The sequence below is a fragment of the Acomys russatus genome, chromosome 15 (assembly GCF_903995435.1).
Source record: "Acomys russatus chromosome 15, mAcoRus1.1, whole genome shotgun sequence".
Lineage (NCBI taxonomy): Eukaryota > Metazoa > Chordata > Mammalia > Rodentia > Muridae > Acomys > Acomys russatus.
In genome coordinates, this window is record NC_067151.1 from 50,181,047 (window position 1) to 50,197,445 (window position 16,399).

Sequence of the window (16,399 nt, forward strand, 5' to 3'; positions counted from 1 at the left end):
TTCCCTGAAATTCTTTATAGAATTTATTCAATTCCTTCATCTGTTTGCATGTATTTCTTTATATTTCTTTGAGTGATTTATTTTCCTCTTTCAAGGATTCTATCATTTTTATCATCTCAGATTTAAAGTCTTTTCCTTGTGCCCCTCCAGGGCTTGCTGTGGTAGGATCACTGGTTTCTGGTGGTGTCATGTGGCTCTGAGTTTTGTTGTTAGTCTTCTTGTGTTTTCCTCTAGGCATCTGATTGTCTCTGCTGTTAACAGACCTAGAGGTTCCTCCAATGCGGGTGCTGTCTGTGTCCCAGGTGGGCCAGGCTGGTTGGAGCAAATAAAGAGAGCTCCAAGCCAAAGGTTGTTTGCTAGGGCTCCCTAGAGACCTCCTCAGGATGTTGGATAGTGAGTGTTAGAGCCTGCAGCCAGCTCAGCTCAGCTGAGTTCCCTATCTGTAACTCAGTTGAGGCAGACAGTAGAAGAGTAGGCTGATAGATTTCTATGCCCAAAGTCCTTATCGAGGTAACAGGGCTCTTCCTATCTGCTCTGTGATCCAGATGGGCTAGGCCAGTAAGCGGCAGGGGGCCTGAGAGAGATTCAAGCCTGAAGCTGCTCAGGTGCCCCACAGACCTTCTTAAGATGGCAACAAATATGAGTCGTGGCTCATGCTAGACTCAGCTCTGCCTATCTGATCTGTATCCCAGAGGGGCCAGGCTAGTAAGCAGTTGGGGGACTGAGGGGAAACAGAGCCCAAGCTGCTGGGATGCTCCACAGGCCTTTTTGATATAACAGATTTCGGCCAGTAAGCCACCGGCTGGTGGAGTGAGCTCAGAGGCCAAAGCTGCTCACAGAATGGCAGCTAATGTGGAGTGTGGCCCGTGCATGTCTCTGGTCTGCCTGTCTTCTCTGTGACCTACGTGGATCAGGCCATAAACTACAGGTGAGTGGGGGAGAGATCAGAGCCGGAAGCTGCTAGTAGGATGGCAACTAATGCGGATTGTGGCCAGTGCAGGTCTCTGCTCAGCCTGTCTGCTCTGTGTCCAAGCCGTGTCAGAGCATTACGTCTCAGGCAGGCAAACTGTGATAGACCCAGGACTGAAGCGGCTCACAGGATGGCAGCTAACGCAGATTGTAGTCGGGGCCTGGATTCAGCTCTGCCTGTATGCTCTGTGTCACAGATGGGCCATCCTGGTAAGCAGCTAAGAGAGATTGGAACCCAAAGCTGCTCAGATGCTCTACAGGCCTTTATGAGATGACAGGGCTCTGCCTATCTGCTCTGTGACTCAGCTGGCCTACGCCGTTAAGCAGCTAGCGGGCTGAGAGAGACCAGAGCCCAGAGGTACTTGGGTGCCCTGTAGTCTTTCTTGGTACGGCAGCTAATGTGGATTGTGGCTGGTGTCTGCTCTGGTAAGTAGCAGATAGGTGGTGAGAGCCCAAAGATGCATGGATGTCTCACAGTCTTTCTCAAGATGGTTGCTAATGTGGGATGTCCCCTGGGATTTTTCTGTGGATTAGCTGGGTGGCCAAGGGTCAGACCCACATGTGAGCCATACAATGTGGATCCCTTTCACCAGGGAATCAGCAACACTGGGGTCTTGTAGATCTCAGTTTGGTCTTTAGGTTGCTGTGCAGTCCTTGTCCTGGTGATCAGAAACAGTGTGTGATTGGTGCCACCATCTTGTATTTCTGACTTGAGTCTGTCTTTCTTGGAACCACTGTTTTACTGTAATTTATCTTGTTTCACTGCCTTTAAAGTTAATAGGCAGAAATAAGAGGGAAAGCAGATTTAGTTTTAGTTCGACTAAGTCAGAGAAAGATTATTACTATCTCTCCACTATTACTACAACAATGATACCATTTTATAGAAAACATGAAAAAAATCCAAAATTATGTAAAACGAAAATATAACTCTCTCATATATATATATATGTATACTATATATATAATATATCTTTCTTTCATCTTGTATTTATAGGAACATTTTATTCTCTGTGTTCCATTTTTTCTGGAGTCTCATGGCTAAAAAGAAGGCTATCTATCTTTATCTCTCTCTCTCTCTCTCTCTCTCTCTCTCTCTCTCTCTCTCTCTCTCTCTCTCTCTCTCTCTCTCTCTCTCTCTCCTGGAGTCTGCTGGCTAAGAATAAGGCATTATATGATATCTCTCAGTCCATCAGGATCTTGGCATAGGATCATAGTTACATTTACACATTAAAAATTATTCCAGAAATCTTGCTGTCTATTATGTCTCAAAAGAAAGTGTGATTAAGGTGAATATCAAAGCCTGAGGAAGTTGAATGTTGGAGTAGTTACTTCTTCCTATTGTATAATGGCAAAAGAGGGAAAATCAACATTTCATTTGGATGTTCTCATTCAGCCATATATTAGACATCTAGAGACAGATGTCAAAGTTGTAGGCAGAAAATTTAAGAATAAGTTTGATACTGCAGTTTGTCATAGAAAATAAATCTGTGAATCTGTAGAAGAAGGATGGTGGTGTCTCTCAAAGCCATAATATTTAGTAAATTCACCAAAGTTTATAGGAGGTTGATACCTGAGTAAGTGGTATGCTTACCTGATAGGCAAAGGTAGAGAATTAGATGAAAACTGAGTATACAGTGCTAGAATTCAAATGAGGTAAAGATAAAATGTTTATTCTTTAGCCATTAACTTTTATAGCTAGAAATAGCTTGATTCCTTCCTAATCCCATGTCTCTGGCATCACCATTGTCTCTTTTGATTCTAATACCCAAGATTACTCAATGTGCCGGTTAAATCCAGCATCACACTATTCAATGATATTGTCCTCACCTACTTGTCTTTACCACAGCAATTCATTTTCATCCCTATTCTGTAATTTAATTATTGCCTTTCTCAATCTGTTCTAAAGAGATGATCAAAATGGTTGTGGTTATGTTTGTCATTCTGATATTATTACTAGCTTAAGAAGAGATGTTCAATGATGTCCTAATTCTCTCTGACTAAAATCCAAATTCCTTATAAATGTCTCCATGGCCTCCTTGTTAGTCTCTTCTACTGACCTCTGTCCACTTAATCCAGTTCAGTCATGTTGGACTTGCAGTGTTTTTCTCTCTAGTGTGAACTCCTCTGGGGAATGCAAATGGATGTCTATTCCAGATAGTGTGAATGAACAAACCCATTGAATAGTAGGGTATCTCCATTTAAACTGTTTATATGGAAAGCTACTACTTTAGGAGCTTACTACAGGAAAAAAGCTTAAGCACCAAAGAAAGAAATTGAAAAAGACACAATATCAAAGAACAACCCATGGTCACGGATCAGTAGTACAGAAAAAGCACTCTTTAGATTCAGACAGCCCTTATCAATATTTCAGTGTGATTCTTTACAATAAAAAGGAAGGAAGCACAATCACAATTCATATGGAAGCAAAAAGACCTTGAATGTTTAAAGCAACTTTAAGCAAAGAAAAAAAGAATAATTGTCAATTCCCCTGCTTATAACTATACTACAGAGACATGGTCATGACACAGTATGGTACTTGCATAAGAAAAAGCAAGAAACAGGTGTGTTGATCAACAAACATAAACACACACAATTAAGGACAGCATCTGAATTTTGACAATGATCACCAAAACAAATAACTGGAAAATAATTTCTTCAAGAAATGTTACTGGGAAAATAGCTTAAGGAAATCAGAATTCCTCCTCATACAAAAACAAAAGAAAACAAAACCCAAAAAAATGCAAATTAATGAAGGAGCATTTTGTAAGAACTGAAAAGTTTAGAGAAAAACATAGAACTTTTATGGATATAAACATAAGCAAGAATTTTCTGTATTGGTTTTAATACCACAGTAAATAACCCTCTAAATATCCTAATGAAATTAAAAGTGTTTGTACAGCAAAAGGAATTATCCAGAGTAAGAAAAAACAACAACAACAACAAAAACAAAACAAAACAAAACAAAAAACCCAAAGCAAACAAACAAACAAAAAAACGAGACTGAGGAATAGAAAAAAACCTTTTCCTGCTAGATAGCACATGGTGTCAATAGCTATAATATGTATTATAAGAATATATGTATATGTATACATATAATGCCAATATGTATTTTTCAATCAGTATATGAGTTAATGAAGTAAACATTTAATTACAAAAGATGAATCACCAATAGCCAATAAGCATAAAAATGTTTAATATCCTACATTATCAGAGAAATTTAAATGAAAATTTCTATCATTTCAACTTGTCCTTGTCCGAATGGCTGTCCATTAAGAAAAATTAAATGCTGATATTATTACATGAAAAACAGGAAATTAATATGGGGTCAATAGGAATTGAAATTAGATTAGATATAATGGAAATATTTATAAAGATAGCACAACATTGAAAAATATAACTACCACACAAAGCACATAATCTGGTTATATGCAGAAAAGACTTAAGGTACAAGTACTGTAGCACTCAGATATTTGTATATTCATGTTTATTACAACATTTTATAAATTATCAAATATGAGAAGGTAGTCTAAATGTTGTGGATAAAATGTATTGATAACAAATGGTGCAGTGTACATTTACAACAGAGTTTTCTAGAGCCATAAGGAAGAACACAATTACATTGTTTGCAGGAACAAGGAAGCAACTGGATAGCATATTATTGAGTGTAATGAGGCAGATACAGAGAGACAAATGCTACTTACTTTATTTCAGTTTTGAATTCAATATTTTATATAGATACAAGAAATCATTTACTATGGGAATAAAGCTAGGAACAAGACTACACTGGAGAAACAATGAGATTAGCAGGGGAGAAGAAAAAATGAAAGTTGGATAAATATGCTCAAAGTACCTGATATTCTTGCATAAGATTATATATATGAAACCATCCACATGTAAAGTGCCTATATGATACTAAAACCATAAAGACCTACATTAAATTTAATGTATAGTAGTCTTTCAGGTTCACATTATTAAGTTAATTGACTCAATATATATATTTAATAATTGATATAGTATTTGAGATATACTTTAAAATTATTTTACGTGAGAACGTGAAATTTTTAAGAGAGTAAACTGAATCTTAATTGAGAAATTTCAGGTCATACAATATCTAACTTAAAATTTGAAAGTAAGGTGAAATTTGAGGTTATTTGATAATAATAAGAATATCAAGTTGATGGAGAGGTTTGACTTTTTATTTTTTATTTTATATATTTTAGCAACCTTTCAATAAAAAATATACTGTCAACACTAACCTTAAAATAAGACCAGTTCTAATTTAAATGGAAGGAAAAGCAGTTAACAGTCAAATTTTAGGGAGAGTTTTCACTCTATTTGTTCTTAAATATTTACCATTGCCAATACTTTATGATTAATATTGAGCTGAAAACAAATTTAGGAAATATTATTTAGTATCTTTTAAGATTAAATGGAGTGAGAATTGGAGAGGCATGAATAACTATTACTCATTAGCCATTTGTTTACTTGTAATAAATGTATGGGTTTTTGGAGATACATGTATACTGAGAGTTATTATTACTTTGATAGATAATTTCCAAAAGTACGTTGACTCATGTTGAAGATAATCTTTTGTATTAGAGTATCAGAAATGTACTTCGTTAAAGATTTTGACCTGTTTCTGTTTTCATTTCAGCAAGAAAAAACTCAAGAAGGTTCTAGAATCAAAGGTAAGAAATCAATATTTTAAAACTATGTTTGAAAAGGTTAAATAAAAATGATGTGATACCATCTTGGAAATACAGTTAAAATAAGTATAATTTATAATCTGAAATTTAATTCTAAAACCATTGAGCCTCCTAGGACTCTGTGTGGCCAACAGACTTCTCTGATGAGGAAGTCTTTGTTCACAGGGTACTCTGATGATCTCAACATAACTTTTTATTCTCTATATGGTCCAGATGAAAGCGCTGTCCCAACCATTGTTCCTAGGATTTAGTGTTTTGTCACATCTACAAATACAGAAGTGACATTTTCTAAAATGCATCCTATAGAAGACACAGTATTTGGCCATTGCTATCTTACTTTATTTATATGTAAAATATTGATGATATTTGTTTACATCTTTAAATTGGTAATAGCACAGCATTCTCTACATATGCAATCTTAGCTTTGACGTTTATTTATTGATACAAGAAAGTACTCTTTATTATATATTTTTAATAAAAGGATGCTTGCTTATAAAAATAAGGAAAATACTGTATCTTCTTGGGTTAATTCTTATGGCCTCTCCATTTATACATTGATCTTTACTTCTCATTTGGGCTTTCTTGGATACTTCCCTATTCCTGAAAACACCCCATCCCAATCATGACTATGGAGTAAATAATTACAACATGCTGTTTTCTTCTATACTTTTTCCATAGCAAGAATTTTTTCAGAGATATAAATATTTATAACTAACAACCATGTACACTGTCATGTGATCCCGACATTGTAGAAAGACAGTCACCTCCTGAGCATATTTAGACTATGACACTTCTTTAAAACATGAAGAAAGATCAACAGTTTCATGGGACCTCATGAAACTGCAAAGCTTCTGTAAAACAAAGGACACTGCTTTTTAAATTTTTTATTTTATATATTTTTAAATTAATTTATTCAGATTACATATCAATTGTTATCCCATCACTTGTATTTTCCCATTCTTCCCTCCCTCCCACTTTCACCCTATTCCTCTCCCCTAGGTCTATGACTGAGGGGGACCTCCTCCCCCACCTTATGGTCATAGGCTGTCAAGTCTCATCTTGGTAGCCTGCTTATTCTTTCTTTGAGTGACACCAGGGCTCCTCACCAAGTGGAGGTCATCAAATATGGGCCACCAAAGTTCATGTCAGAGTTAGTCCCTGCTCTTCGCCCAACTGTGGAGAATGGCAAAAGACACGGTTAACAGAACAAAACAACAGCCTACAGACTGGGAAAAGGTCTTCACTAACTGTATATCTGACCAAGGGCTAATATCCAAAATATATAAAGAAATCAAAGTATCACTATTCATAGATAATATGATAGTGAACATAAGTCACCCCCAAAATTCTACCAAGGAACTTGTACAACTGATAAGCACCTTCAGCAAAGTGACAGGAACCAAAATTAACTCAGAAAATGGGAAGAGAAAGAAATTAGGGAAACTACACCCTTCACAATAGCCAAGCAAGTGAGAGACTTGTATGAAAAACACTTCAAGCCTCTGAAGAAACAAATTGAAGAAGATATCAGAAGATGGAAAGGTCTCCTAGGCTTGTGAATCTGGAGAATCAACATAGTCAAAATGAGCAATTTACCAAACGCAATGTACAGATTCAACGCAATCCTTATTAAAATACCTACACAATTCTTTATAAATCTTGAAAGATCAATTGTCAACTTCATGTGAAGAAACAATGGGATAACCATTGAGATGTAATATGAATAAATTAATAAAATATAAAAAAAGAAACAACAACAACAACAACAAAAACAGAATAGCTTTAACAATCCTGTACAATAAAAGATACTCTGGAGAAGGAATCTCCTTCCCTGATCTCATGCTGTACTGTAGAGGAACAATAATCCTACTTTTTAATAACAAGACAAAATGAATTTCAACAGCTGGGTACTTCCAGAATATTTTCTATGTAAGTCTACATTAATACATAATAAAAATTGTGGGTATGAGGGTAGGACTGGGAGGAGAGGAGGAAGGAAGCTGGGATCAGGCTGTAAAGTGATTAAATATATATATAAATAATAGTAGCAAAGTCTTTTTTCGAAGAACAGAGTGGGATAACTAATCCAGAATGAAACAAAAAGGAAAAAAAAAAAAAAAACTCAGGTGTTTCCACACTAATAAAATTACTTTTTGTCAATAAGAAGTATGGAATATTCTTTCTGTGAAATTATTATACATCTTCATCTTCAAAACCTCAATGTTAGATTTAAGGTGCACATTTTTGGGTTACAAATAAGAAATTGTGTTCTACGATGTTCTGTCTTATATACATTCAAATGACATGGATTTCTGGCATACTGATTGCACATCTGCCTGTCCATGAAGGGCTCCAGTGTATCAGATTAACATTAAATCATGTTTGTAAGTCTGTTGTTGAAGCAGAAATAAGTTTAGTGAAACATTCTTGATGTTTTATTACCCTGGACATATAAATCACACCATCTCAAGTAGAAATTATGTTTTGCAATCATTGTCTGGGAACACGTTTTAGCAGTGTAATAAAATTTTTGAGATGATGCTTGCCAGATCTTCCCCTCTTCTTAGCTGACATATGATTCCAAACTCACTAACACAGCATGTTTTTAAAAATTACTGACTTGTATGTCGATGAGAGATGAATTCTGACTCTAGGATAGGCTTATTTCACCTAGAAGGACTGCTATTTCTTAGGTATGGGAATGACGTCACCCTTGGACGAGTAGCTTTTATAGTGTCAATAGTAAATAAGAAAAGAGCAAACATCACAGCACGACACCATAGCTTTTCAAGAACTGTTAAACAATTTTGGAAATTAAATATTTAATGGTTCTTAAAAACTAATCATTGAAATTTATCTTAATATTTTTATAACTTACTTTTATCTAGTAGTTCTATGGACTTCCTGAGTAACAGCTAATCTCATTTTCAAACAAGTTCATTACATAGAATTAAGTCCAGAGAAAGACTTTAATCTAATTTCCTGCAATCGTGTCTGGCTTTGCTCATAACAAGAACCCCAACTTAATGATTCTAATTTAATGTTTCTATTAAACTTCAATAAACAAATTACAAAGCAGTCCAATGTAACTTGATGTCTACTTTCTCATGTACATAGAAATAAACTTTGAAATGCCTGTGAGATTTTAAATGTGTAACAGGTTAATAAATATAAAATATGACCTTCCTTTGTAACATCATTGAAATGATATTTTTATATATTCCAAAATTATGTGTTTATATAATTTCCCCAAGAAATTCATTGCATCTAATTGTAAACAGTTTAAGTATTTAAATCTCCTATATTTACTAAGTTAGGGGTAAATCTGTATTTAATTTCTAATTAGAGAGGTTTACAATAATTTAAGATAGTCTCTTTTACCTGAAGTTGTGCTGAAGATTACAGTAAGGAAATCAAGACATGGCTGTTAGCCTAAAAGGAAAAATGTGACAGTCAGACTATCTCTAACACTTTTTCACGGGGGATATTATGCATGTAATTATTAGCATACCATATACTGCATTGAAATCTGTTAAAGTTTGTAAAAATACTGCCAGGAAATAATTCATTTTGAAGATCACTTTAAAATATGTAACAAAATAAATTAGTTAAAACCTGCCAGTGTTTTTCAGAGAAGTACTTAATTTAGACCACAGTGGTGAAACATTTTGAAGAAGATTTAAATAATACTTGAGGTACAAATAGTTTTACATTATTGCCAGCTTGACAATGTTTTAAATTGCTCAAATCATTTAAAACACCTGTTGAAAGTCTGCATGTACTTATGTGTTGGTGAAATTTTGAACACAATCTTTTATTTGCTCTGTAAATAAAAGACGACCCACTCACAACAGTGAAGCGCTGGCTGTCAGGACAAGCACCTTTTCTCATATATTTTAATCAACACACTGTTATTCTCATTCAGAAATTATAGAAATTATATACAGAAATTATAACTATATTTTGACTAATTTACTATCCTACAGTGAAAAGACACTGAGCCCTAAGTTACTTTGTTTATAAGTGTAATTATTTGTTAAATTATTAATAAATGTTAGACACTGCGTGAAACTATTTCTCCATATAACATCATTTTAATCCTCAATAAAATATTATTAAGTCAGGTTTAGTGTTCAAAAATAATAAAATATTTAAAAATCACATAAAAATAAATATGTCAATATCATGATGTATGTTTTATGTTAGATAAATCACATTGTATTTAACTAATTATTAGTGGTACTTTGGGAAATTTGCCATGTTTAATTAGCAATGTTTTTCTATGATCAGAATTTTAAAATATACTTTTTACCTTTTTTTCTTTATGCCACAGTTACAAATATTGGCCAACATGCAATTCAATTTTCCCAAGGAATTGGCAACTTAGTGAGTGGAAACATATAGTATTCTGAACATGTTGTGTTTATATATTTAGAAACATGTATGTACATACATATATGTATAAAAATTTTTTTTAAAGAAGCAAAAGGTTGAAAGAGAACAAGGAGGGATCATTTGGATGGAAGAGAAGGAAGGGAGAAATGATGTATTTATATTTAACTCTTTAAAAAATGCTATTTTGAAATGTAGCATAATCCTGTTCTAGAGATCTTGTTTAGGCCTTGATCTGACCGACTATATTTCATGGTCTTTAGCAAGTAGTTTAAGTGGTCTATGTACAAATACTTTTTTAATGGTAAATATTAGCACACTGTATCCCATGGTAATAAAATTCTTGACATATCAGAAATTTTAGATCTTATAATTCAATAACAGCTTTGGATAATTTTATTATTATAAACATTCATCCTCTAAAATATTTAAATTGAATTTAAATAATACAAATTAAATTATTATCAAGCTCTCTGTTAGATATTTCTTTCGGCTACATACCTTACCAAAACAAATGAAGGAAGGATGGCTTGTTTTGGCTTGTACTTAGATTGTAAATCCATCATGGATAGGGCGGCATGACTGAAGTGTGAAGCCACTAGTCAAATTCTATTCTCAGTCAAGAGGCAGAGAGAGAGGTGAGTGTTTTTACTTCCTTCCTTCTTTCTTTCAGTTCAGGACCCAAGACCGTGAGATAACAATATCCACATCTAGTTTGGCTTCCGGTTTCATTTAACCTAACAACACTTCACAAATATATTCAGTGGCTTAGAGCCTATGTGATCCTAGATCAGGTGAAGCTGACAAATATTGATACTTATATGAAAAAAAAAACCGATGAGGGTCCTTGCTTCCCCAAAGAACACATGTGACTGAATCTACTATAGACCAAAGAAGTCAGTTCAGACACTTAGAGATTTAGTGTTTTTTTGTGTTTTTTGTGTTTTTTTTTTTTTTTTTTTTTTTGTATTTTACACCACTTCACCTTAATAAACAAAGAAACGTGTTAACACATTAGCTATAAACAATCTGAATGATGCCATCAAATGTTCAATCGGATTTTTTCATGTCAGATATCAGTGGGACACATTTGTTCACTTTATGTAGGATTTATTGTAATAGTATTTCCATCTTTTAAAAATTAAGACACATCTGGGATAAAATGTTTGCTGCAGAAGTATGAGCACCTGTGGACCATCCTTCGCCCACTTGTTAATGCAAACTCTGTTCAGAGTGTTCCTCAGCACTAGGGCCATGCCAAAGACAGCAGAATATCAAGACCTTCCAGGTAGGCAGTCTAGCCCACCTGATAGGTTAGTGAGAGATCATTTCTCTCTGTCTCTCTCTCTCTCTCTCTCTCTCTCTCTACCTATCTATCTATCTCTCCACATCTACTGCCAAAAATGAAGTCATTCTATTTCATTCTATTCTATAGAAAATAATGTTTCTCTCTCTCGGTGTGTGTGTATATATATATATATGTATATATGTATATATATACATATATATATATATATGAAAACAAGAAATTACTTAAGAAGATATCTTAATATAACTTTCAGCCTGTACATGCCAGCACATTGGTGAAAGACTTGAGAGTATACTTGCACACATACATACCTCACAGTGAGTACACACACACACACACACACACACACACACACACACACGCACACACACACGCACACACACACACTAAAAAGAACACTTAATTGGGTTTGTAGGGAGGTTGGGAGGATCTGACAAGTTTGAAGAGGGGAATATTTGATCAAAATACATTGTATGAAATAATTTTAAATAAAAATTCATCAAAATACGTTGTTATAACTTCAAATGATCCTGATTAAGGGCATCCTGCAAGAGCAATCTGGAAGAAAAACATCAATTTATTATTGTCAGTAGAAGACAATACAAAAGCAACTGATCAAGTTTCTTATTTATGTAGAGAAGGGGTCATTTTACTTTATGTCAAACACATTGTCATTTTTATTGGATCCATTTTGCATACCGTATTTAGTTTTCCAAAGCTTTCAATAACTCATGTCATCTAAGACATCATTTATTTTAGTACCAGAACAATTTATGCTACAGACCCTTGCCCACCAAAAGACAGTGTAAGGTAATACATAACAAAACATACCAGGATTTGAGATATTGAGAAAAAAGATTCCAAATAACTATCTTTCCCCAATAATTTAATGCTTCATATAAAATAAAATAAAAAACTGATGTTTAAGTGAGATTTTTTTTGTGATTTAAAATCATATACTATCATATAACCATTGACCTTTCCTTTCCTTTTTAAGTACAGCTACTTTATTGTGAAGGTTTAAAAAAAAGCTAAGTGGGTTCAGCAAAAATTTTATTTTAAAGTGTTTATTGTCTTTTGATATAGTCACATAGCTAATGTTTCAATTAAAACCTGACCTATATTTGATGTTTCATATATTTAGTGTTAAGAAATAGTTTCTCCTACAACGAATAATTTCTTTAAAGAGCATTTCCAGAAATGATCATTCCTGTGGCTGAATGTTTGAATTTTTGTGATGACCAGTCTCTTTTTCAGTCAAAGAAAAAAAAAAAAAACTCTATGGTCCATTATCTATCTTGCTCTCCTATTTTTCTATGATACTTCAGGTACACTGACCATGATATTTCCTTCATTAAAAGAAGTATATTGCCTTGTGGTTTTGGAATATATGTCTATTTTTTGTTGTCTAAGAACTTAAAATTAAATATTATCAATTTTAAATGCTTTGTGAGATATTTGAGTTTCTTTGAAATAAAGAGAATTATGTATTATACTAAAAGTGATATTATATTTAGTTTTTCTCTGCTGTTAATTAAATATGTTTTGCACAGCTATGGCACATCATGTAGTGTATGCTGCAGTTCATCATATAATTATTTCTCTTTAAATTTATGATACATTTTGTGATTTATGTGAATATATAAAGGCCTATATGATATAAAGAGGGACCAAATTTATTCCTTTATACTGAAATGATAACTTTCTAAAATTATTGGTGCGTTTATCTTAACACACAAGAATAAGTAATGCACATGTGGTTCAAATATGCATCATGGTATTGCAAGATTTCTCCATACTCACATAGTGCTGCTTACCTTTGTTTCATTAAGCATATTAGAAGTGCTTAATTTAATCAGTGGTCCTTCATGTTGTCACCCATCTTCCTGGAAATAGTGATCATGATTCATAGCATTAGAGTAATTGAGCTCACATTCTGAGAAAAGCTGATTTTGGCTACATTCTTCAATCATTTATCCTTTTGTGAAGCTCTCTGCACTAAATCTTCTCACTGTTACTGTAAATATGCCAAAGGACAGTGGCCTAAGGATTAAATGTGGTAACACACTTACCTTTTTGACCCATTTAACTAAAATGAAATACTCTTAGATTGCATGAGTTTTTGTTCACATATTAAATGTATAGTTTACACTCATTTTTAATACAGTCATATTTGATGGATGATCTTGCCAGTTTGAGTGGATTTCAAATAATCTAGGAATCACAACCACGGGTGCCTATGTGGGATGTCACAGAGGAGTAATTGAAGTAATAAGTTGGTCCTAACTATGCATCATGGTATTCTCTAACTGGCAGCATAGATAGAACAGGGTCCAAGGGAAATGATGTGTGCACAGGTCTGCCTTTGCCTCATCTTTCTGGGTAAGCATATTTATCTCTGTAGTCTTCTAGCAGATGACTCAGCTTCTTCCGCCTCATTGTGTGAACTGGATATATCAGGGAATCTATGCAGCTGTGAAGTTTTTAGCACTGGATCGAGACTAATGAAGCATTCAGATACTTGGACTGAATAGTTACTGGATTTTCAACTTCATTGACACACAGATGATCACTGTGAATTACCCAGTTCTATTTTGTAAACTAACCCAATAAGCCCCTTTTATAGCATGTTTTTGTGAACTTTATTTAGTTTTTGTTGTTTAATATAAAATGGTAGAAACATACATGTGACAAAAGCCTGAATTCACAAATATGCCAAAATTAAAGAATAAGTCATATTAACTTTATTCTATTTCATTATTTTCATCATTCTGTTGCAATTTAAACAGTTTTCAAGTTTGTAGAGATTCATTTTATTAATGATGAGTAGGCCTGAGTTTTCTTGGCATGATTTAGACTAACTTTATTCCTATGTCAAGAGAAAAGCAGTTAACACAGCAAAAAGGATACCGGATAATTTGTTTAGGAGCCAAATATGAAATAATGTGGCTCAAGAATACATGCTCACATTTATCCAAATACCATGTTCCATGCTGAAAGTGGCTACATGGGATTTTATTAGTTATAAAATAAAAGAAATACATAAATCAAAGTTGTTCTCAAATCAGAATAGCTAAAACAATCCTGTACAATAAAACATCCTCCAGAGGAATCTACATCCCTAATCTCAACTGTACTTTCAAGCAACAGTAATTAAAACAGCAAAGTACTGGTATAACACTAGGCTGGTTGATCAATGGAATTGAATCGAAGACCCAGAAATAAATCCACACACATATGGACACTTGAGTTTTGACAAAGAAGCCATATCTATTTAATGGAAAAAGCACAGCATCTTCAACAAATGTTAGTCTAACTGGATGTCTACATGCAGAAAAATGCAAGTAGATCCATATTTATCACCATGCACAAAACTCAAGTCCAAGTTGATCAAACTCAACATAAATCCAGAGACACTAAATATGATAGAACAAAAAGTTGGGAAGAGCCTGGAACTCATTGGCAAAGGAGGCAACTTTCTGAACAGAACATCAAAGGCCCAGGTTCTAAGGTCAGCAACTAATAAATGGGACCTCATGAGGCTAAGAAGCTTCTGTTAAGCAGAAAAAAATCATCAACAAAACAAAGTGACAGCCTACAGACTGAGAAAAGATCTTCACCAACCCTACATCTGACAAAGGACTAATATCCAAAATGTAAAAGAAACTCAAGAAATTAAACCCACAAAACCTAATAACCCAATTAAGAAATGGGGCTCAGAATTAAACAGAGAATTCTCAACAGAGGAATATCGAATGGCTGAAAAACACTTAAGAAATACTCAATGTCCTTAGTCATCAGAGAAATGCATATCAAAGATATTCCATCTTACACCTATCAGAACGGCTAAGATAAAAAACTCAAATGATAGCACATGCTGGTGAGGATGCGGAGAATAAGGAACACTCCTTCATTGATGGTGGGAGTGCAAATTTTTACAATTACTTTGAAACTCAATCTGGAGCTTTTTCAGAAAACTGGAAATAGGGCTTCCTCAAGGCCCAGCTATCCTACTCCTTGGATATCCAAGGAGGATATCCCACAAGGATATTTGCTCAACGATGTTCATAGCAGCCATATTTGTAATAGCCAGATTCTGGAAACAGCCTAGAGTCCTTCAGTTGAAGAATGGATAAAGAAAGTGTGGTATATTTACACAATGGAATACTACTTAGCTATTAAAAACAAGGAACTCTTGAAGTTTTCAGGAAACTAGATGGAACTAGAAATGATCATCCTGACAGAGTTAACCCAGACTCAGAAAGATACACATGGTATAATACTCACTTATATTTGGATATTAGCCCAACAGGGATGTCTCCTGAAAGTCTTCACTTAGCAGGATATTGGGATAGATGCTGGGATTTCCCATTGGGATTCCAGGTGAGAGAGGTATGGGAGAATAGGGAAATAGAAGGATCCAGAAGGTCCTGGAAACTTTCAAGAAGACCATCAAGACTGGCAGATCTGGATCCACGGGGTCTTCTCAAACTACTGTACCAACGAAAGACAATGCATGTAGTAAACATAGAATCCCTATTTAGATCTAGCCAATGGAAAACATATTTTCCATAGTTGTGTAGAGAGTGGGGACTGCCTTTGACATGAACTCTGGTGCTTCCTATTTGACCACTTCCCCTTAGTGGAGAGGCCTGGCAGAACTCAGAGCAAGGGTAAGCAGGCTATCTGGGTGAGACCTGTTAGCTGTGATCATATGGTGGGGAAGGATGTCCCCCTCTGTCACATACCTAGGCGAGGGAGACAGGGTGAAAGATGGAGGGAGGGGGTAATGGGAAGATACAAGTGAGAGGATAACAATTGATATGTAATCTGAATAAATTATTTAATAAAATAAAAAAGAATACATTGTAAGATCTTCATAGTCACAAGGATGTTAGGCCATAAAAAGGTGTGGGAAATGTGTAGCTTCCAAAAGAAAATAAAAAGAGCCTAAGATAAGGTAGAATAGTTAGATAAGGTCTTCAAAAACATCAGAGACATACAGAATATGGCCTTTAAAGAT

General features: G+C 34.4%; 1 protein-coding gene across 1 annotated transcript in view; it reads left to right on the plus strand.

Annotated features, from left to right (window-relative positions):
* Positions 1-978: 978 nt before the first annotated feature.
* Positions 979-16,399, plus strand: part of Fstl5 (follistatin like 5) — a 483,380-nt gene continuing 467,959 nt past the window's right edge. Inside the window, exons 1-2 of the mRNA XM_051156911.1 lie at positions 979-1,179; positions 5,624-5,657. Of these exons, the coding sequence (XP_051012868.1) occupies positions 979-1,179; positions 5,624-5,657 (235 nt within the window). The remainder of the gene's footprint in view (positions 1,180-5,623; positions 5,658-16,399) is intronic.